At 44.0% G+C, this 23,328-nt stretch overlaps 1 protein-coding gene across 1 annotated transcript in view; it reads right to left on the bottom strand.

Moving 5' to 3' along the window:
- The window catches only part of sspo (SCO-spondin), a 603,219-nt gene that overhangs the window by 155,657 nt on the left and 424,234 nt on the right, over window positions 1–23,328 (bottom strand). Inside the window, 9 exon segments of the mRNA XM_054751251.2 lie at window positions 601–725; window positions 810–965; window positions 1,891–2,067; window positions 2,156–2,326; window positions 2,417–2,463; window positions 2,535–2,687; window positions 11,324–11,561; window positions 22,646–22,780; window positions 22,909–23,076. Of these exon segments, the coding sequence (XP_054607226.2) occupies window positions 601–725; window positions 810–965; window positions 1,891–2,067; window positions 2,156–2,326; window positions 2,417–2,463; window positions 2,535–2,687; window positions 11,324–11,561; window positions 22,646–22,780; window positions 22,909–23,076 (1,370 nt within the window).

The raw sequence follows: 23,328 nt of genomic DNA, 5'->3' as shown, positions 1-23,328 counted from the left end.
GTTTGGGTGTGATGGGACCTGTGACACAGTCAAACTGGCAGTGGTGGGAACCTCCCATTGTACACAAAAACATACAATTATAACTGGAGCCTATGGACACGACCTGTTCAGTACATATGTCGATGGTATACATGCTGTAAAAGAGGAGTACAATCAAGACAAGCTTTGCGTCTCCTTTTGAGCAACTGCTGTGTGTTTTGTTCTATTTTAGATGTGGTTCTGAGTCATTTGTTGTGTGTGTAAGTCCTGTTTTTGTTGATTTATTTTTTTTCAAATCCAAAAACCAAATCAAACCTAACCAAAATGAGGATTGTGAAATAAAGAAAATAAACAAATGAAAAATGGCCCAGACTTGTAGAGCACCTTTCAGAGTCAGAGGACTCCAAAGCCCTTTACACTAAAGTGTAGCATTCATCCATTCATACACTGGTGGTGATGAGCTACACACTGACAGAGGCTCACTGGTCCTCAGTGACACAATAGACACACAGACACATGTTGGCAACCTCTGAAATGTAATTTACTGGAAAAAAAAACCAACAGTCGAGTTATTTAGAAAAGTCTGCATTTACATCGAGAAAAAGAAGGAAAAGAAATCACCTCAGGGCAGTAACAGCCAGGTGTGCACTCTCTGACACCTATACACAAGTCTCCACTGCCCGATAGAGCACACTGCTTCTCACAGGGATCGCCACATGTGGAGTACACAAATGGAGCTTCACATGCTGCAGACGGATAAAGACAATAAATAACATCATACACAAAGTCCCAACAGGACACACGTGCATATTCAGGGGTGTCCAACTCACCCTCGCAGTGCCCGAGACTGCAGGCTTTGCTCTGTGTTTCTACAGGGGTGCACTGCTGCCCCCTGATGACTGAGGTGAGAGCTACGCGGTATCGCTGCTGCCTCTGTAACTCACAGGAACACTGAGACCAAATACTCCATGAAGACATGCGACAACCTGCGCAAAACCCCCACAGTTAATCCAATATGTGATCAACACAAACTGATTCCTAGTCACTGGTGTAACTCAGCTTGCTGCTGGTCAAATGATTTTATTATCCCGCTAAATAGTCACTCATTAGGCTCTGGCTCTTTGAGGTGGCTGACTGGGTAAAACTGAACAATTCTTCCATAAGACCTCAATGACGGAAGCATATTTAGTTACCAAACTGGCAAAAGAATCAGCTGTTTTATTATAAAGTTTTCTTTAGTGACAGTGTTGCAGCTAAAGCTGTGTCTGAACCATGGTGGAACGTCAGCATCCTGTTACTCCGGTAAGGAATATTTATCTGAAGTCAACAGGCAACTGCCGTTTCCTGCTAAATGTTCAGTATCTTTCCCTGGAAATGGTAACACCAACATTGTTCTGTTAATACAATGCCAGCCAGAATCTGCTGAAAACATGTGGTCTGCCAACTAGATTTCAACTCGTGTGTGTGTGTGTGTGTGTGTGTGTGTGTGAGAGAGAGAGGTCCATTTCCTGGTTATGCAATACTGACGTCACTAATGTATTGAAATAGTCCCGAACTGATGCGAAGGGGGCTTCAGGCTTTGGCTTTAGCACTTCACTCTCCAGAGATATCTGTATGACCTAAATAAAGCCCAATGCTGTGATGGACAACTGCCTAGTCTCCCGTGTCTTCTTAAACCCATAAAATCACTTCAACAGCATGCAGTGGGAGATGCCAACACTAATGTTCTTCATCCAAAGAAGTTAAAACAGTACTGCAGAGAAGAACATCTTCATAGCTCGATCCTGTTGAAACTAGCAGCTGAAGTTAAACTCTCAACCTGAACACCAACCCGACCGACAAAGCTGGACGACTTTGTTTTGTCTGATTCTTCCAAGAATCCTGGTTTTATGTATTTCTGAAGTGTCGTACTTGGACAGGGCTGTTTGTAGCACAGCTGGGTCTCCTCACTGCTCCTCTCAGCCTCCACCTCGGGAGGGCATGCAGTATCTCCTCCATCTTCACACACACACACCCTGTGGCGTGACACATATCCTGCACCACAGCTCTGGGAGCATGGTGACCATGGCGACCAGGGGCAAAGGTCATCTGAACACAAGAAGCATCAGGTAGAGCAAACGTCAACTGCATTTTACAGGAAGTAGATGAGTTAGATCAAAATGTGATGAACACAAACCCAGACAGGGAGGAGTCTGGCAGTGCTGGCTCTCTCTCTCTGCTCCACTGCAGTCAGACCCATTGTTTCTTGGTGGAGGGTTAATGCAGGCACGGGTTCGAACTTGTGCACCCTGACTACAAGTCACTGAGCAGTCCGACCACACTGACCACGGGGTCCATCCACCATCCACTGAAAACAACGAGCATTTTGTCGTCAAAAAATTTATCAGAAAGATTTGTTGTTCGATCACATTTGGTCCAGAATGAACAGCTGACCAACCTCTGCAGTCCACGACTTGACAGTAAACTCCCTCCGGGGTACATGTGCTGGGATGCAAAAGAAAGTATGTAATGTTTAATCCCATTTCATCATCCTAGTGTGTCGTGATTTCTCTCACCATTGTTGGCACTCTCCCTGTAGCCAGGTGTCTCCCACTCCGAGCTCCTGGTCATTATGTACACACAAAGGTGGGCACAGTCCTAGGCTGCAGGGTTTGTGCTGAACTTCTTCAAAGTCACAATCTGTTCCTTCAGCCTCTGGGATCAGGGATCTGGTGAAACATGCAACAGCTCATTGTCTTTACACTGCTGGTTAGACCACAACTCACCTCTCAGTTTAACCATTTATTTGTGGTTTTATACACTGCAGCATGTTGCGGTACCAAAGTTCTTGTGTTTTTTTTTGGTTCAGGCTGTGCTTTGATTGGATGTCATTCAGCACCACTACATTATGCACCCTCACCAAGGTCATGTAGCTGGCCTTAAACACAATTTCAACAGTAGCCAAGAGCTACAGCCAGAAGCATATACCTCAAACACTAGAAACTACCAGACAAAGGTTCCAAGCCTTGACCAGCCACCTAAAAACATACACGGGAGAAAGTGAAGCCAGACAAATAAACAAGCTCTTTGCAAACCAACCAGCTAAAGTGTACTCTCAGTGGCAGGGTAATAACCGCAGAATAGACCCACCAAGGCTGGAGACTGAACAGTGCTGGAAGGGCGATACCAAGTGATGCAACATCAGGAAAAAAAAAAACACAAGAAACTAGAGAAGTACTATAGGGCCTCAAAGAAGAACTTGAGAAAGCCTGGAGAGTGAAGACATTGGTGGTGCCGTGGTCATTGGGGCACTCGGGACAGTGACCCCCAAACTGGAGGAGTGGCTAAAGCAGATCCTAGGAGAAACTTCAGACATCTCAGTCGAGAAAACAGCAGCTCTAGGAACAGCTAAGATATTGCTGAACCCTCAAGCTCCCAGGCCTCTGGTAGAGGACCCGAGTTTGAAAGACAAGGATGAAGGACGATAACATATATATATATATATATATATATATATATATATATATATATATATATATATATATACACACACACACACACACACACACACACACACACACACACACACACACACACACACACACTACCGGTCAAAAGGTTTAGAATGCCCCAATTTTTCCATGTATTTATTGCAGTCTAATCATTCAAGTCCAATGAATAGCTTGAAATGGTACAAAGTTAAGTGGTGAACTGCCAGAGGTTAAAAAAGTAAGGTTACTCAGAACTGAAAAATAATATACATTTCAGAATTATACAAAAATGCCTTTTTCAGGGAACATGGCAGTTCTGCAGCAATGGAGGTTGATCAAGCCTTGAAAGCTGGTGCTCCTAATTCCCACAGGTGTTCCAACTTTTCTGGATTACTTACAACCTCCTCTGTCTGCATCAAAGCACAGTGCTTTTAAGCACAGCTTAATAGTGGTCGTAGTAAGCGAATCTCAGTTTCAACTGTGAAGAGAAGACTTGGAGCTGTAGCTTTTACAGGATGAGTTGCAGCAATGAAGCCATTGCTAGGGTGTCAGAATAACAGAAAGAGGCATGCCTGGCTATGAAACACTGCTGCTGGTAGGGATGTGAATCTTAGAGCAACTCATGATTTGATTCGATTCCGATTCTTGGGGTGCCCATTCGATTCAGAATCGATTCACAATCATTATTAACAAAGAGTGTCAGCTCCAGGATTAACTACTTTGTTGTACATGTTAGTTAAAGCTATGGGACATTTGTATTTGACTTTAAACTGGTCATGCTCCAAAACTGCTAATTTACAATGTAAAATAAAGTGATTCTAAAACTGTAAACAGAAGCAATCTTTTGACCAAAAGGCAAAGTTTTTGTTTGCTTACCTTGTAAAATATAACAAATCTGTGGTTACCTAACAGTAGTTTTGAAAGTAATACAGTCAAATACTTTTCAAGTCTGTGTAGAAACAAGTTACATGAGTAATCCTGAGTACTCATTTATCAACTTAGAAAATAAATATGAGAATATCTCAAATTTCTGAGTATGGAAAAAAATACATTCAAGTGCCCTCTTAGCAGATTCAAACATAAATCATCTCAATTTATGGGACCACAAAAGTAAACAGGGTACTGACTCTCCTAACAAAGATCAAAAAAGTGCATCTCAAACCTGTAACGTGCCAAATATTTAAGTTCTTGGAATCGATTCTGAATCTTTATGAAGAAGAATCCCGATTCAGACTTAAATCGATTTTTTTCAGCACCTCTAGCCGCTGGACTACTGAAGACTGGAAGAAGGTATTATGGACTGATGAATCCAAATTTGAAATCTTCAGTTCATCACGCAGGATCTATGTATGCCATCACGTAGGTGAAAGGATGGTTCCACAGTGTGTGGCATCAGTTGATGCGGTAAGGTGTTTCCTGTTTTCAGTGTTGCACTATGTGTAGCTGTTTGGTGTTTGTGGCTTGCTAAAACTGATTTAATTTCTCTGTACTAGGATATCTCTGAGTTATTGTAGCACATAAGCACGCTAAAACACACATTTTCTGTTGTTCCACCTAGCTTTTAGGGATCCATTTGAGTTTGCACGCAGTTTATTTGGTGTTGAACAGTTTGCTCATCCAGTTAGCTTAGCTTCAGCACGGCTATGGCTACTTCTGTCTCTGCTTCTCCTTCTCCTATCTCTTGCTCTCTGTGTCAGATGTTTAGTTACTCCTCTGCCTCCTTTAGTGATAATGGTACATGTAATACATGTAGCATTTCTGTAGCTTTGGAGGTGAGGGTGTCGGATTTGGAGGCCCGGCTCTGCGCTGTTGAAAAGCCCGTAGATAGCCTTAGCTACTTAGCTAGCGCGTGGCTAACTAGCTCAGAACCATCCCGTAGCGATTCTCCAGCAGAACCCGAGCAGCCGGGACCTCAGGCCAGCTGGGTGACGGTACGCAGGAAGCATAGAACCCAGCCCGTGGGCCACCACCAACCCGTCCACATTTCTAACAGATTTTCCCCTCTCAGTGACGCACCCACTGACAAGCCGACTCTGATCATTGGCAGCTCCATAGTCAGAAACGTGGCATTAGAGACTCCAGCAACCATAGTTAAATGTTTACCTGGGGCCAGAGCGGGCGACATTAAATCTTATCTGAAACTGCTGGCTAAGGATAAGCGTAAATACAGTAAGATTGTTATTCACGCTGGCGGTAACGACAGTCGGTTACGCCAATCGGAGGTCACTAAAATTAATGTTGCTTCGGTGTGTAAGTTTGCCAAAACAATGTCGGACTCTGTAATTTTCTCTGGCCCCCTGCCTGATCGGACCAGTGACGACATGTTTAGCCGCATGCTGTCCTTCAACCGCTGGCTGTCTAGGTGGTGTCCTGAAAACAACGTGGGCTACATTAATAATTGGAAAACGTTTTGGGGAAAACCTGGTCTGATGCGGAGAGACGGCATCCATCCCTCTTTGGATGGATCAGCTCTTCTTTCTAGGAACATGGCCAGTTTTATTAGTCCTCCATGACTACCCAGGGTCCAGACCAGGAAGCAGAGTCGTAGTTTAACCCACCCCTCTGCAGCTTCAGTACTGTTACCCACCCACTACCCCATAGAGACAGTGTCCTGCCCACGGCCAAAATCACACAGATTAAATATTAGGCTTAATAAAGCAAATCATGGAAATCTCAAATATTAGAACAAATTCAACTGAGCAGAAAACTAGAAAAATTAAATGTGGGTTATTGAACATTAGATATATTTTTCCTAAGACTTTGTTAGTTAATGACTTGATTTGTGATAGTCATATTTCTTTGCTCTCTCACAGAATCCTGGCTGCAGCAAGAGGACTATGTTAGTTTAAACGAGTCGACTCCTTTTAATTATTTAAATAATCATATTGCTCGAAGTACAGCTCAACAGGTTGAGCGGGTTGTCCAGTAATCGGAAGTTTGCAGGTTCGATCCCGGCTCTGGACAGAGAATTCTGCTGTTGTGTCCTTGGGCAAGACACTTAACCCACCTTGCCTGCTGGTGGTGGTCGGAGGGTCCGGTGGCGCCTGTGCTCGGCAGCCTCGCCTCTCATCCCCACCAGTGTATGAATGTGTGTGTGAATGGATCAGAATCAGAATAAGAGAATCAGAGAGAATTTTATTGCCAGCGCTCCAGCGAACCAAATCATAGGAACTTGACTCCACAGAACAGCCTGACCAAGGTTACACACACACATATAGACAGAACAGATACAGGCAGACCACGAGAGCAGCCATAACAGCACTCTAATGGATGAATGATACACTGTAGTGTAAAGCGCTTTGGAGTCCTTACTCTGAGAGGCGCTATACAAGTGCAGGTCATTTATCATTTATATCATTCGGACTTATTAATCAACCCCTTACCAATTAATAGCTACAGTTCGTTTGAACATCTTATTCTTTGTTTTCCTAATCCAGATTGCAAAACTGTAAAACCACTCCTGTTTGTAGTTTTATATCGTCCACCAGGCCCTTACTCTGAGTTTTTGGATCAGATCTCTGATTTTTTTTTATCTGATTCGGTGCTAAATACTGATAAGGTCATTGTAGTGGGGGATTTTAACATTCATGTGGACATTGAAAATGATAGCCTCAATGTAGCCTTTAGTAATATCTTAGACTCAATTGGTTTTACTCAAAGAATACATAGCTCCACCCACTCCTGCCATCATACATTGGACCTTGTGCTGACTTATAGCATAGAGTGTGAGGAAATAAAGATCTTTCCACATAATCCAGTCCTCTCGGACCACTTTCTGATAACCTTTGAGTTTTTTATAACTGAGTTCTCAAGACATGAAAGTAAATCTCACTATAGTCGGTCTCTATCTGACAACGCAGTTGCATCTTTTAAATCAACTGTTCCATCTTTACTGTCCTCTGCATCTCAGAGGAACTTAGCAGAGGGCAATATTTTCATTTCTAGCCCCTCACAAATTGATGCCTTAGTTCATAATGTTACTTCCTCTTTACGTGTGGCATTAGATGATGTTGCCCCTTTAAAAAAGAAGTTAATTAGGGACAGGAAGTTGGCTCCCTGGTTTAATTCTCATTTACGAGCTTTAAAAGAAAACTCTAGGAAATTGGAGAGAACATGGCGCTCTACGCACCATGAGGAGGCCTACCTATCCTGGAAAAATAGTCTTGTGCTCTATAAAAATAAGATTCGACAAACTGGAACTGCTTATTTTTCAGTGTTAATTGAGGAGAATAAGAACAATCCTAAATTTCTTTTCAGTACAGTTGCCAAACTTACACAGAATCATAGCTCTGAACCATCTATTCCCTTAGCCCTCAGCAGCAGCGACTTCACGGGATTTTTCACAAGTAAAATTAATTCTATTAGAAACAAAATCTTTTGCATCCTCCCTAGTGTGATTTCTTCTTCCTCAGTAAGTGAGGCAGCATCAGAGTTAACTGTAGAACCTCATCTGTGTTAGAACCATTTTGATAAAGTTGAGCTTTCAGTGTTATCAAAAATATTAGCTTCATCTAAACCTTCAACTTGCATTTTAGATCCAATCCCAACCAAATTATTAAAATATGTATTTCCTTTGGTTACTGCCCCCATTCTAGATATACCGTAAATCCTCTAATATTAGCCTGTATTTAATTAACTGCCGGTATCACATTTTGGCCGGTGTCGGAATTGGCGGAGGTGAATAATGGCCGTTTTTTTATTGTGGCCGGGTGGAATGTGGTAACAAGCAAGTACGGGGGGCGGTTGTGTCATCCGTCTCACTTTTGATTTGCCAGTGATAGACCGCGAGGGTAACTTTAACCGTGCGGAGACGAAGAGGAGGCAAAAATTTGATATCAAGTTCAAAGAGAACGTGCTGATTATGCTGCAGAACACTCTGGGGAGCAGTAGCAGGGGTTGTATGAACTAGTCACTAGTCGACTTCACCGCTCTATAGTGACTTTTTATGCCTGTCATCGACTAGTCGCTGTCACGTGATAATGACCAGCAAGATGCAGTCCACGGAAAAGACAGTAGCCTGCTGTCAGCAGGTGACAAGCTCCTGCGCGTTAGGAGGCAACGCGCTGTGCCAGAGCGTCAGTACTGACACCCGAAGTAAAATGGACATTTAACCAAATCGTGACGTTTACCCTCTTGCAATTTAACCTTCCCCTCACCCCATCCTAACCTAAACCAGCTTGCGCATGCAAAGCTCTGATTGTTGACGCGCTCCAGACATCTGCGTCCTGAGCAGACAGCAGGAAACCTGACACCAACACCATGAATATCCACACGTCTTCAGAATCCTCTACAGACAGTTGAGAGAGGCAGATCAGGTTCCACTGTTTCCAGGAGTCCATGATATGCCCAGCTGGCTCTGTCCCAGAGGGGCACCCGGGAGCTCCTTCTCCCGATCTCATCATTGAAAAAAATCTTGTCAATTGCCTTGATAGACCAACTGACCAGGTCCATTTTTAATAATTTCCAGTTTCCAGAAAAAATACAGAAGCGCTGTACACCCAAAGACAGACCCTTGTCCTTCCGGTGAAGGTGGACTGCAGAGTTTTGACCTGAAAAGGCAGCTTTCCTGTGTTGTGTTATGTTCTTGTGTAACTGTTGTTTATTTTCTCTAATGTAAACATCTGCTGGACAGTCCTCACTACACTGGACTGCATAAACGACGCCACTGAGCTTCTGTTTGGGTGTTTTGTCTTCTGGATGAACCAGTTTCTGTCCGAGGGTGTTGTTGGGTTTAAAGTTTACCAGGATGTTGTGTTTGGAGAAGATTCTTCTAAGTTTCTCTGAGACTCCTGCCACAGATGGGATGACGGTGCCTTTGCCCAAAGGATGTTGTTGTTAGGCTGGTAGCAAAGGTCTCATGTTTAGTGTTAAGTTCAGTGAGATCAAGGAATGGGATCAAGAATTTTCTACTGACAGGAAAAAGATCTCAGCTAACATAGCTGTAGATCACACTGGATAAGTCTCTGTGGTGCATTTATTTTACTACCTCTTACTAGAGCTGTCTTTAGTAGGCGCAAAATACAATTGGTTGTACACCTGTGCAATAGCAATAAAGTATCTTGATTTCTGTTAAATGTACTTCCTGAATGAGTGACCTTTTCAGACTAAAATAACAAAATGACAAATACAGACTGAAGGACAACTTCTTTCTTCTTTTGTAACTCATTGCATCACCACCTGGTATCAGAACAAGACTCAGTATTGGAAGATAATCAAAAATCAAACAACTTGGACTCGGATCAGGGGCAAAAATGTGGTTGTAACATCTCTAGATATGTCAGCTTTATAAACTAAAACTGTTATTTATGAACTAACATTAACACTAATGACACTAATTGATATATTTTTATTATGTTGTTTGAACCCAAGGGTCTCATTATCTGAATTTTCTAACTTGTTGGATTGCTCTATAAGTGCCCCTTTTTTTACTTTGAGCACCCGCCCCGTCAAAGGTCTCTGCACGGCCCTGGTCCTCAGGTACAAATGACCAACAGCTCTAGCATCCTACAGGAGCAAAGTTAGATGACATGAGGCATCTCGAGGTGGGAGGTCATATGGAGCACTGAACAGACACTTTGAAAATACTGCGGGAGATAAAACTAGAAACAGCAAAAAGAGGCAAACCTACAGATGCCTGGTACGCCTTTAGCAAAGCACACAATTCCTGTGTGACCTCATGTGCTATCTGAACTCTCAAACCTTTCTCTGCAACTCTAGGTCCAGCCAGTCACACTTTGTACAGACCAAAAATCTAATCTAAATTTAATGATGATCAGCATCAATGGGCCTCCTTTAGATCTCTTTGAAACGACCAAGGCAGTGCTGCAACTAGGTTGAAAAGCCATCATCCTGCCACCCAAGCCAAAAGAAAATGTGCCCCAAAGAGGCTTGAGTCCAAACTGATTTGGAAGCTTTTGTAGCCCCATGTTGTAATTATGTGAAGCAGGTTGAAAGCAGTTCCTGTAAAGTGCTTTTTTTAATATTCAGACAATTTGATTTGTGAGTTTTGTACATTTTTGCACTGTACTTGTCTTTGGCTGTTCTATTTTTAAATAAAAGTCAGTTATTAATGGAAAGATTTTACAATGCCTGTGTATGTGTGTGTGTGTGTGGGGGGGGGGGGGACACGACAGAATAACCAATACAAAATGAAAATTCTACAGGGATATAAAAACGGTATATAGAAGTTCAACTGCTTGTTTCCAAAATAATAATTTAAGAACAGATTGGTTTTCAACACCTTTTGATGGGAAATGGGAATTAACTCTCTTCTTTATTTTCCCTCCACATGAAATATTTGGTCCAAGAAATTAGGCAGTTCAAACTTGGTATCTGGATTGAGAGCTTTTATTTGTGTTTTATTGTACGCAGATGATGTTATGTTATTTTCTGAAAACTGTGATAATCTCCAAAATATGCTTGATATTATGTACCTATGGTGTAGAACATGTCATATTACTATTAACTCATTTACTGCCATGGATGACTAAAGTCGTCGTTTTAAATCCAAATGCTCGCTGCCATTAACGACTAAAGTGAAGAAATGAGTCTACTCTTTGTTTTGCTAGTTTGGGTGTTTACGTGGTCATAGAGCACAATGTTCTGACTCTTCAGAAAAACAGTAAAAATTCTCAAAAACGCTGGCTTTCTGATCAGGAAACGGCTGGCAGTGAATGAGTTAACAGCAAAAAAAAAAACACAGGTTTTTTTTAGGAGAAAAAAGTGAGTCCTTAAAGTTGACCTCATCTTATAAATGTTCAGGTTTTCTTGTAGATGAGAGTATGAGGTTGGTGGTGGGGGGTTGGTTTTATGGTAACTTTCTGTAATAAACAAAAAGAGTTAATACGATGGGCATACGTATCCTTTTTCTTTACCTGTATCTGGTTTTCTGGCCCCGCCCACAGGAGACACTGCATGCTGCCCAACTGGACCAGGTGCTCCACAAACAGGTATCCTGGCAGCTGTGGTTGGTGCAAAGAAGCTTTCCATCAGTGCAGCTGCAGTTGTTGCAGTCTACTTGATGTAAGCTGCCGGCTGCCCAGCTTTGTCCCAGTGAGTCCAGACAGTCACATTGCCACAGCTCCACACATACATTGTCCTGCTCCAAATGACCTGAACACACACACATAATTAAACCGGTTTGTGTAACATAACACATGATCTATTTTTGTTGTTGAAGTTGAGTGTGTCCTATTTGCCCATTGTGTAACCTCTAGTTTCACTTCTCTTCAGTGGTATAATTTCAGAGATGGAAGGTGGTTTTCTTCAATAGTGTTACTGAGTACCATCCTGTATGTACAGTAGGTTGTGTGAACTACATGAGACAACACACCAAAGCAGCACACAATGACAACTTTATACAGAATACTTTGTTATCACAGTTCCCTCTTTAGATCTCACATTCCTCTCCACACCAGAACTCTGGCTCCACCCTAAAAAGGAGAAACAACTGATTTCAATCATTGATAGCTGGTTTTGATCTACTCTTGCTGCTGTCAAAACTGGCTGACCTGCCTCTCCCCTCCCACTCTCTTCTGCAGCAACACAAGCCCCTGCTCCACCCACGTTCCCACTGACAGGTGCTGGCTGAAGCAACCACCAGCCAAGCCTACTCCCTCCTGAACTGAGATAGGATGTAGGCCACAGCTATGCACACTGTGGATCACCTAATATTTGAAATGTTCCAAAGCGAGAAACCAACAAGTGATTAGCTCACTGGTGTGCTCAGTAGCACAGATCTCATCCAGCATGGCATCAAGAATTCCCTCGGTTGACGATACATATGCACCCCTACTGAACACAAAGCCAAATTGTACAGAAAGAAGTTGAGGCTATTCTAGAGATTAGACTGATTGAGAAGTTACACAGTGCCTGCTGCAGCCTTATTATGTCGCTGAACAAGAAGGATAGGACCACTCGGTTTTGTGTGGATTTTCAAAGGGTAATAGCACCATCATTTTGGATGGACTAGGCTCAGCATGGTGATATACAACATGGTATCTAACAAGAGGACTTTCACAGATCTAACCCCGCCTGAGTCTACAGGCTTCCTCTACTGGACAGCTTCAATTTGCGATGTTCAGCTTGCACGGGCATCCAGTGATACTTCTGTGTAATTGGTACCCCACTGCTCTGTCTGGTAATAAATGGGAAAGTAACTTAATCTGACTGATGGGATGCCTTTTTGGTTTCAGGGATGTTTGCCTATGTGGAGTGAATAATCTACTCTTCTCAATACCCTGTAACCAATGAGCCATCCCGATAACCCAAGCTATGTGCACCGAAGGGCCTTGAGTGTCTGTTAGTGTTTGTTTTTGTCTTCTTAAACTTTTGCTTTGCACTATCTTCCATTAGGATAGTGAAGGAAACTCATCTGTGAGTAAACCTGTTGTCTAGTAGCTCCGGTTTGGGCCAACTGAAAACGATAAGTGCAATCAGGGGCTGTGAACGAGCTGTTTCTCCCCTCCCTGAAAACAGTCATCAGGTGATCTTGGTCTCAATCATTGCAATCAGCTGGTGCATGAACACCTGTTTCCAACTAGTAGCACTGCATATGTTTGGTGGAATAACTGAAGCATCAGCCCTTGTGTCTCAGCCCCTCCGGTGTGAAGACACTCAGGGGTAAAGACATACGTGTCTACCTGTGCATGTCCACAGAGCAGGTACACAGAGCAAACAAACTTGACCCAGACGCTGCTCCATCGACACCTTGCAAAATGCGCCATCATCCTTTACCTGTGATCACTGGCTTCAGAGGAAGGTCACACACAGCAAACCGCTTTCACAACCTTCAAAACCTCCGCTTGCTAAAACCAACTCCCCCCGAAGACATCCACCTGTCTATGGGATTTGGAACTGCCAATCAGCTGTAAACAAAGCAGACTTCATTACCACATATGCAAACCACCTGTCACTCGATGCACTGGCTCTCAATGAGACCTGGACCAAACCATGTGACAATGCTACCCCATCTGCTCTCTCAATTAACCACACTTTCTCCCACACTTCTCGTGCATCTGGCCGAGGTGGTGGAACGGGCATGTTAATTTCCAACAAATGGATATACAGTCAGTTGCTACCCATCACTAAATACAACTCCTTTGAATACCATGCCATCCAGGTAACTGTACCGAAAAATTATTTTTGGTTGTCATATATCGCCAACCAGGTCAACTGGCAGACTTTCTTGATTAACTCGACACCCTGCTCTCCTCCATTCCTGAGCACGACTGTCCCACAATGGTCCTTGGAGACATGAATATTCACCTGGACAATCCCAGCTCATCAGACTTCCTGTCACTAATGTCATCATTTGATTTAAAACTAGTACAAAGTCCTCCAACTCACAAAGCTGGAAACGCACTTGACCTCATTTTCACCAGAAACTGTGTCATAGACACAACCTCTGTAACACCGCTGCATCTTTCCGATCATTACTTCATCCATTTCAGCATAACTCTACATGGAAGGTCCACTACTTCCTCCCCTACGGTCTCATTCCACCGCAACCTCCGCAATCTGGCACCCATCCACTTCTCCTCTCTTGTTGCCTCCACTCTTCCATCTCCCAGCACATTCTCTGCTTATGAAGTGAATGAAGCCACCGAGTCACTCTGCTCCACACTCTGCTCTTGTCTTAACAACTTGTGCCCTTTAGCCACTAGACCTGCTAGATGCTCTCAGTTGCATCCTTGGCTAAATGATACCCTCCGGTCTCTACGCACCAATCTTAGAGCTGCGGAATGGAAATGGCGCAAAACAAAAGATCCTGGTGATCAACTGAAATTTCATGAATTACTGTCCTCATTCTCTGCCAGCATCACTGATGCAAAGAAAGCTTTCTACACTGACACAATTCTCAGCTCTACTGACTCTCAGAAACAAATTTCAACATTCAAAACTCTGCTAACCCTCCTTCTCCACATCCAACCAACAATCTATCAGCTGACACCTTTGCCTCATTCTTCACTGACAAAGTGGCAGCTATAAGCAAACAGTTAACTCAACTGGCCACTCCTGAACATTCGTTACCACAAACTCCTTCTAGCCCAACCATCTCAGGCCCTACTGCTTCATTTTCCTCTTTTTCCCCTGCACTGAGAACTGTGTGTCCAAGCTTCTCACGTGCAGCCGCCCCTACTACATGCCCACTGGACTCCATTCTGACTAAGTTGCTCCAAGCTATTACTCCTACAGTAGCCGCAGCAGTCACACATGTGATCAATGTTTCACTGAAATCCAGAACATTTCCCACCTCTCTCAAGCATGCTCAGGTTAAACCGCTGCTAAAAAAACATCTCTGCCTCCAAATCATGTGGAGAAACAGACCTATCTCTCTCCTCCATTTTCTGTCCAAAATCATTGAAAGGGTGGCTTTCAAGCAGATCACAGAATACCTCTCAAGAAACTGTCTGCTTGACCCTTACCAATCTGGGTTCAAAAAGGGCCACTCCACTGAAACTGCTCTGTTAGCAGTGAATGAATCCTTAAAAGAATCTAGAGCGACTGCCAAATCCTCAGTGCTTATCCTCCTCGACTTATCGGCTGCATTTGATACTGTCAACCATGGCTTCCTTTTGTCCACAGTCTCTAGCATGGGCACATGCCTGGTTTGAATTGTACCTCACAGGACGATCATTCAGTGTATCTTGGCTTGGACAATCCTCTACCGTGCACCATCTTGCCACAGGAGTCCCCCAGGGCTCTGTACTAGGACCTCTTCTCTTTGCCATATACACCACCTCACTGGGTGAGATCATTTGATCACATGGCTTCTCCTACCACTGCTATGCAGACGACACCCAGCTCTATCTGTCATTTCCACCGGACGACCACACTGTTTCTGCACGAATATCAAACTGTCTCTCTGACATATCAAAATGGATGAAATCCCACCATCTCCAACTCAACCTCTCTAAAACTGAATTACTTGTTATCCCAGCAAAATCATCCATAGAGCACATTATCTCAATCCAAAATGACTTCCTATCTCTGGCTCCTTCAAAGGCAGTTCGAAATCTGGGTGTTGTGATTGATGAACACCTGAGGTTTAAAGATCATGTTACCTCTGTTGCTCATTCATGCCGCTTTGTGCTGTATAACATACGAAAGATCAGACCATACCTAACACAACATGCCACCCAGCTCCTGGTGCAATCTACTGTCATCTCCCGCCTCAATTACTGCAATGCCCTTCTAACTGGTATTCCAACCTGTACTGTGAGACCTCTACAAATGGTGTGCAGTGGCACGTCTGGTCTTCAATCAGCCAAAAAGAGCACACGTCACCCCTCTGTTCATTAAGCTCCACTGGCTACCGCTAGCAGCACGCATCAAATTCAAATTGCTAACACTAGCATACAAAGTCCAAGATTGTACTGCTCCCATCTATCTGAATCCTCTTGCAAAGGCTTACATCTCGGCCCGGCCGCTCCGGTCATCACAGGATTGCCGGCTAGCAGTGCCTACACCATGCTCAGGACAATCCAGACTCTTCTCATGCATCGTTCCACAAATGTGGAATGACCTTCCAAGCACTACAAGAACAGGGGCTTCCTTCTCAATTTTCAAGAAACTCCTGAAGACCCTGCTCTTCAGAGAGCATCTTCTAAACTAGCACCCTCCCTGCACCCGTCCCCCCCTCTACCATCCACTCCTTTGTTCCCTCCTCTCCATGATTGACAAGTCAGAGGCTCCGTCTCCACTCAAGTCGGTGCCTCCAGTTCTTCCGGCGCCCGGTCCGGCGCCTCCAGTCCTGTCAACGCCTCCCCTCAAGTCCACGCCTCCACTCCAGTCGACTCCTCCACTACAGCCATCTCCACTCCAGTCGACTCCACTCCAGTCAACCCCTCCACTGTCACACCCTGTCCTGTCTCCCCACTCTGTGCAGTCCTGTGTCTCCTGATTACTCCCACTTGACTCTCGTTTTCCAATCACCCAAGTCCCCAGCCCTCATGTATTTAAACCCTCTCAGTTCTGTGTGTCTGGTCAGTTCATTGTTTCTATGTTATGTGTACTCTTTGTGATTAAAAGACACTTTAAATGTTCCAGTTTGCCTGCCTGCCTGCTTCTTCCCCTGCATGTGGATCCTCACCTCCAGCTCAACTCACTGTGCTCGTGACAATGCCCTCATTAATGTTTCATTCTGGTTCAAACTGAAAAGGCTGAACAGATGGCATATTGATGTCGCTGACCAGTCCCCACAGGGTCCCAAAGCTGCCGGTGCAACCATATGTCATTACCCAGAGTGCATTGTGACGCTAACAACAATGGTGACCTACGAGTTAAACTATTTTTACAAATTTTAGAAAAATAAAGACATTAAGAAGGTTTTTTACACCACTTTAATATAACTGATACTAACATTTATTTTTTAAGAACCACAAGGTTTTGTAACCTGGGTTCTTTTTAAAGATCTTTTACCAGTCTGTTGTTGCCAGCAAAATCTTCTGTGTTGGGGCAGTAGCATCAGAGCATGTCCCAGAGAAGGTTAAACCAACATCAAACCCAACATTTGGAGCTTGTTAACTCCACACACCTCTCGTGCAGCACCAGCTGTCTGATGCTGCAGCAGCGCCAATCGTCCCGGCTGGATGAGTGAATTTCTTCATCAGAGTCAATATTCTGCTTCATAATCAGACTCAGTCATTACCAGACAGAGTCAACAAAGACCAGACCTGCTGGCAATTATACGTTTTATCTAATATTTGCGCTCTTCGTGTTGCGCGCATCTCCTCCTCTCCCCGACTGGGAGCCTCTCGGTGGGAGGCATTTTTCAAGCTCTAATAACTCCCAAACTTTGCTCAGCCTGAAGATTACACATCTCCACTATCTTTTGATGTAAAATAGTAACTTCATGAGGGATCATATTTGTAGATGAGACTTGTTAAAGTCAGCAATGAGGCTTTGGCGCTTTTAACGAGTAAGTCCCAACACTGACAACAATGTACAGAAACTATAACCAACATGCATAAACAGTCACGTTGCAAGCTTTTCAAAAGTGTGGGGGATGTTGTCTGTGCCTAAAATAATTTCATGTTATTCATCTTGTTAGTTTAATTTCCATAATAGCGGAGCAGGTGCAAATTTTAGACGCGTCACGCATGTCTCCGTTTTAAACATGTTTAAACTGTTCAGAATACAAATCCAGGCTCTGTCTCGTTAGATTGGTGTAACTAAAGTTTGTACTGAATGAAACTTTACATTAAACCATGTTGAAAAGAAAAGGATCCGATTAAATCATTTCCCCTCATTTTACAGTCAGTACAGCGCAGTGCGCATGGCTCTGGGGTTAATCAAGTTTAATTGTTTCTCTTTGAAACAATCTTCACAAGAAGGCAAAACAGTTAAATGGCAGGTTACAGATATTTCCATTTGACTGTTTATTTTGATGGATAAACTCAAGGATGTTGGTTGTTCTGAAAGAATTACCCCGACGCACACTGATGCGCACACAGATGAGCTGATATTTTAATCATTAAGCACATCGCGGAGGTAACTAAATAAATCAAGAAATGATTCCCATCAGAACGTCAGAGCTTGATGGGCTCAACACACGGGAGGCAACATCGCCTCTCCATTCATTTTCAATGAAACATGCACGACAAAGCGATAATCGCGGGTCTCCCTCCTACTAAGCGAAACGCGAAAAATGTGCGTGTGAAATTTTGCGCTTGTGCACGTGTCGTGCACAGGCGACCCAGCGACGCGATCCTAGAAAGTTGAAACATTTTCAAATTTTCATCGCTGTCGCTCGGACGAGGACCAATCAACAGAGGTTTCATTCACTGACCAATGAGCGGACAGGATGCTCCGTACATCTCCGAGCAAACATGGAGGAGAAGTTGATTATTATTATGTTTTATAGTAAAATCAGAAGTAAGATTTCACATAACTCTAGCAGCACCTTGTGAAACATCACATCTACCATTTTTTTTTAACTCTGAACCGCTTAAATAACCTTAATTCCCTCCAACCTGACACAGCCAAACAAAACAACGGAAGTTTCGATATCGCCATGGAACAGAACGCGTAGATGGCTTTGCCACTGGCCGCTGCTGCGGATCGCCTCCAGTGTGTCAGGTAATAAAAGCGACGGCGACAAATTTCGCTGATCGCAGTCGTTTGTCACCTCCCATGTGTCGAGCCCATTGTGTGTGTGTTTGGATGATAATCATAGGATTAGTTGGGCAAAAGGACAAATTGTGGTTACTAACAGACCATCCAAGCAGATTCTGCTTCTTTTTATCAGTAAGTAAATTATATTTCTGCACTTTATTTTGAACGCTGAATGGAGGGGAATGCTGTGTCGTCCAACTGCTTAGTCAAACATGTTAGTGGGGCTGCATAAGAAACTTGAGCGGGTGCCCAGCTTCTCCTGTCTCCTGTCTGAGAATAGCAGTCGGCTGCTGTTCCCGTCTCCCGGGTTGGCTCCGAAAGCAAGGCTGTAGTCATGCTGGATCTCTGAGGGAGATCACAGAAACACAGCAGCTCTATTTGTTGAGGCTGCTTCATGTTTGAGATGCTTAGCCTCATTTTTCTTACTGAAAACACCCAGAAAACCTCTGTTAGCTTTGGGTTAGGATGTAGCTAGTGTATCTCCGACTGTGGAGCAAGAGCTGATGTAAAAGGCCACAACGCCCGGTTACCACCGCACCGACCTGAGGCTCTGCTTGTCATTTAACAGTCCCAGTCCATATTAGATCTCCACAGGTGACCAGCATGACTACAGCCTCGCACGGGAGCCAGTCTACCATGTGGGTGTGATACCCCAGTCCAAGGAGCCCTTCTTAGCTTCTTGGGTTAGCCAGGTTAGCTAGTAGCTACACAGTGGTTCATTTGTTCCACCATTGTTCCAACCGTAACAGCCCCACCCTTAGCTCCACCTCTTTTCCCATTTTTGGATTGTTTGGGCGTAATGGGACCTGTGACACAGTCAAAATGGCGATGGTGGGAACCTCCCTTTTGTACATCCATCCATCCATCCATTTTCTGAACCCGCATGGGGGGGGGGGGGGGGGGGGGGGGCTCGTGCCTATCTCCAGCGGTCAATGGGCAATCAGGCAGGGTACACCCTGGACAGAGTGCCAGTCCATCACAGGGCAACACAGAGACACACAGGACAAAACATCATGCACAATCACACACACACACACACACACACACACACACACACACACACACACACACACACACACACACACACACACACACACACACACACACACAATTTGGACACACCAGTCAATCTAACAGTCATGCTTTGGGACTGTGGGAGGAAGCCAGAGTACCCAGAGAGAACCCACGCAAATACAGGGAGAACATGCAAACTCCATGCAGAAAGATCCCAGGCCAGGAAGCAAACCCAGGACCTTCTTGCTGCAACGCAGCAGTTCTAACCACTGCGCCGCCCCCATTTGTACACAAAAACATATAATTATAATTCGAGCCTATGGACACAAACTGTTCAGTACATATGCCGATGGGGCCACATCACCTACTTCTCGATCCACAGAGAGAGAGAAATAAGGGGGAGAAAGAAGTTGGACTTCCATTTAAAACAGACAATATCACACTCTATAGCAGGGGTCAGGAACCTATGGCTTGCGAGCAGTGTGTGACTCTTTTGATGACTGCATATGGCTCTCAGATAATTCACAGAAACCACAGTGTTAAACATTAAAAACATTCTCCTGTCTTTTAACATCCATCCGTTTTCTACCGCACCTGTTTAAGGCTGGAGGCGGCTCAGCCAATCCCAGCTTTCCTTCGGGGTAACCTACAGGAGTGTCCTCTATTTTTATTGGATGATGTGGTCGCCCCGCGGGGTGTGGTGAGGTTAAGAAGTAAACTTCCCTTATTTTAGTTAGCTAGTTCATGCAGCGCAAACTCTATCGAGAAAGAAGATGGCAAAAAGAAAACAAATGAGGAGTACCGAAATTTTCAGGCAGAATGGACAGAGGAATTCGCCTTTGTGGAGAGAGCAGGTTCTGCAGCGTGTCTAATATGCAATGATAAGATTTCGTCGATGAAACGGTCAAATATAAAGCGGCACTTTGACGCACGCCATGCTATATTTGCAGCAAATTATCCAGTGAGGGACAGCATGAAGAAAGCCTGCCAAAAACTACTGTGCAGACAGCAAGCTAGTCAGCAGCAACTCAGCCTCTGGACCCGACAAGGTGACTTCACTCCCGCTAGGCTTGCTGGTTCTTTAGCGATAGCGAGGAAGGGAAAGCCATTCACAGATGGCGAGTATGCCAAAAACATTCATGCTTGATGTGGCCAGTGAACGTTTAGCGACTTTTTGGATAAAGACAAGATCATCAAACGAATAAAGGACATGCCTCTGTCAGCCAGAACTGTTTGCTACCGTACCATCATGATGGCAAATCAAGTGGAAGAAACACAAGTGAAGGACATAAATACAGCGCCATTCTTTTCCCTTGCTTTGGATGAGTCAACAGACATAAGCCATTTATCCCAATTCAGCGTGATTGCCAGGTTTGTTGCCGGGGACGTTCTGCATGAGGAAAGCCTTGTTGTTTTGCCAATTAAAGGGCCAAATCGAGGGGAGGATTTATTTAAGTCTTTCATTGAGTTCGCTAAAGACAAAAATCTGCCAATAGATAAACTCGTTTCAGTGTGTACGGATGGTGCACCTTGCATGGTGGGGAGAAAGGATTTTTTGCGCTTCTCCATGAACATGAAAATAGACCCATCCTAAGTTTTCATTACATTCTACATCAGGAGGCGCTTTGTGCTCAAATGAGTGGTGAGCAGCTTGACGAGGTGATGTCGCTGGCCATTCGAGCTTTAAATGATCGCCAATTTTAAACCCTGCTGGATGAAGTCGGGAGTAATTATCCCGGTCTGCTGTTGTTTCGTTTCGTTTATTTCATTCAATCAATCAATTAAAAGTTACATTAAAACAATTTATATTGTTGCACAGCAATGTGCGGTGGTTGTCAAGAGGGAACGTGCTCAGCCTCTTTGCGGCTTGCCTGAGCAAAATCCGGACTTTTTGGGAAATGAAAGGCGTCAAGCATCCTGAGCTAGCGGACACTGAAGTTTTACTATCTTGTGGATATGACTGAACACCTGAACCAGCTCAATGTGAAAATGCAGAGCATCGGAAATACAGTCGTATCCCTTCAGCAAGCAGTGTTGTCATTTGAAAACAAGCTGGAACTCTTCATCGCAGATATTCAAACAGGTCGTTTACTGCACTTTGAAAAACAGAGAATTTAAAGATGCATGCACAGCAAGTGACCCTGCTCAGCGTTTTGATCTCCAGCAGCTAGCTGGCTTCACATCTCATCCCCTGCAGTCATTCAAAGCAAGCTTTGGAGATTTTCGTGAGTGCAATCGTCTTTTTAAGTTCATCACCCATCCACACGATTGTGCAGTGGACAAAGATGACCTGACTTGCATCCCTGGTGGCTCCATCAGTGATTTTGAACTTGAAGTGGCTGACCTGAAGGCCTCAGACATGTGGGTGAATAAGTTCAAATCACTGAATGAAGATTTGGAAAGACTCGCACGACAGAAAGCAGAGCTGGCCAGCAGCCACTAGTGGACGGAAATGAAAAAACTTCAACCTGAAGACCAGCTGATTGTTGGGTCTACGTATGCATGTGAGCAGTCATTCTCACATCTGAAAAACACCAAGACCAACCTACGTTCACGTTTAACGGATGGAAGCCTCAGCACCTGCATGAAGCTTAACCTCACCACGTATCAACCCGACTACAAAGCCATCAGCAAAACCATGCAGCACCAGAAGTCACATTAATGGTAAGCAGTATTTTATTTATTATTGGTTTGCTTCAGAATATCAATGTTATTAAAAAGAATTAGAGACTTATTCAACTCTGAAAATGTTGGTCTTATTTAAAATTGCACACATTTAGTTGTATTCAGTATTTAAAAAATATATATGGCTCTCAGGGAAATACATTTCAAAATATTTGGCTTTCATGGCTCTCTCAGCCAAAAAGGTTCCCGACCCCTCCTCTACAGGATTGGAACGCCCAAACTAGCTTCTGTCCGACAGTAGGAACTAGCTGGGATTAGATCTGGAACCAAAATGGACTAAATCCTCAAATGGAAACAAATGATCAAGGGAATCTCTAGAAATATTTGGACCTATTCACACTTCGAGCGATAAAATGTCAATTGGTACATCTATTGATTACCTTTTGGACATCGGCAGCCTGGCTGACATTCAGTGTTGCCCTGGCACTCTAAGCCCTGCTGGAGATCCGAGCAGCGCTGTGGACACTGGTTGGCACATGACACCAATTCCTGGTTTGGTGGACACTCTTCCTTATCTGACAATATGCAAACAAAATGACATAAATTTCCACAACATGCTTCTGAATAAATCAATATGCTGAATTATTTAGCAGGACAAACTAGTGCTGAGGCCATAGTGATGTATCCATTCTTTTAGCCTCACCGCAAGGTTTGATGTTACATGGTTTGACCTGGTTCTTCTCCCCATCACATGTCCTCCCTCCATTCTTGGATGGAGGGCTCGAGCAGGAACGAGTACGTATGGCGCGTCCGCCACCACAGAGCTCGTCACAGCGAGACCAGGGACTCCACTGCGACCATCCTCCATTTACTACTCTCAAAAAACAAACAAAATAACACAAAATAATAATAAATGATCTGCAGATACTGATCAGAAAATTTAGAAAATCATGACAAAGTTGATTTATGTCAGTAAATCCTTTCTAAAAGTGACACTTGTATATTAGATTCAGTCATTACATACAGACTGATGTAATTCAGTGTTGATCAGGGTTTGAATTATGAGGGAACCACGAGGAGCCTGGCTCATCCGAAAGGGAGATGGGCTCAAACGGCCATCAGA

The sequence above is a fragment of the Nothobranchius furzeri genome, chromosome 7, assembly GCF_043380555.1.
Source record: "Nothobranchius furzeri strain GRZ-AD chromosome 7, NfurGRZ-RIMD1, whole genome shotgun sequence".
NCBI lineage: Eukaryota > Metazoa > Chordata > Actinopteri > Cyprinodontiformes > Nothobranchiidae > Nothobranchius > Nothobranchius furzeri.
The sequence above is the reverse complement of the archived record's forward strand: the minus strand, read 5'-3'. Positions and strand labels throughout refer to the sequence as shown.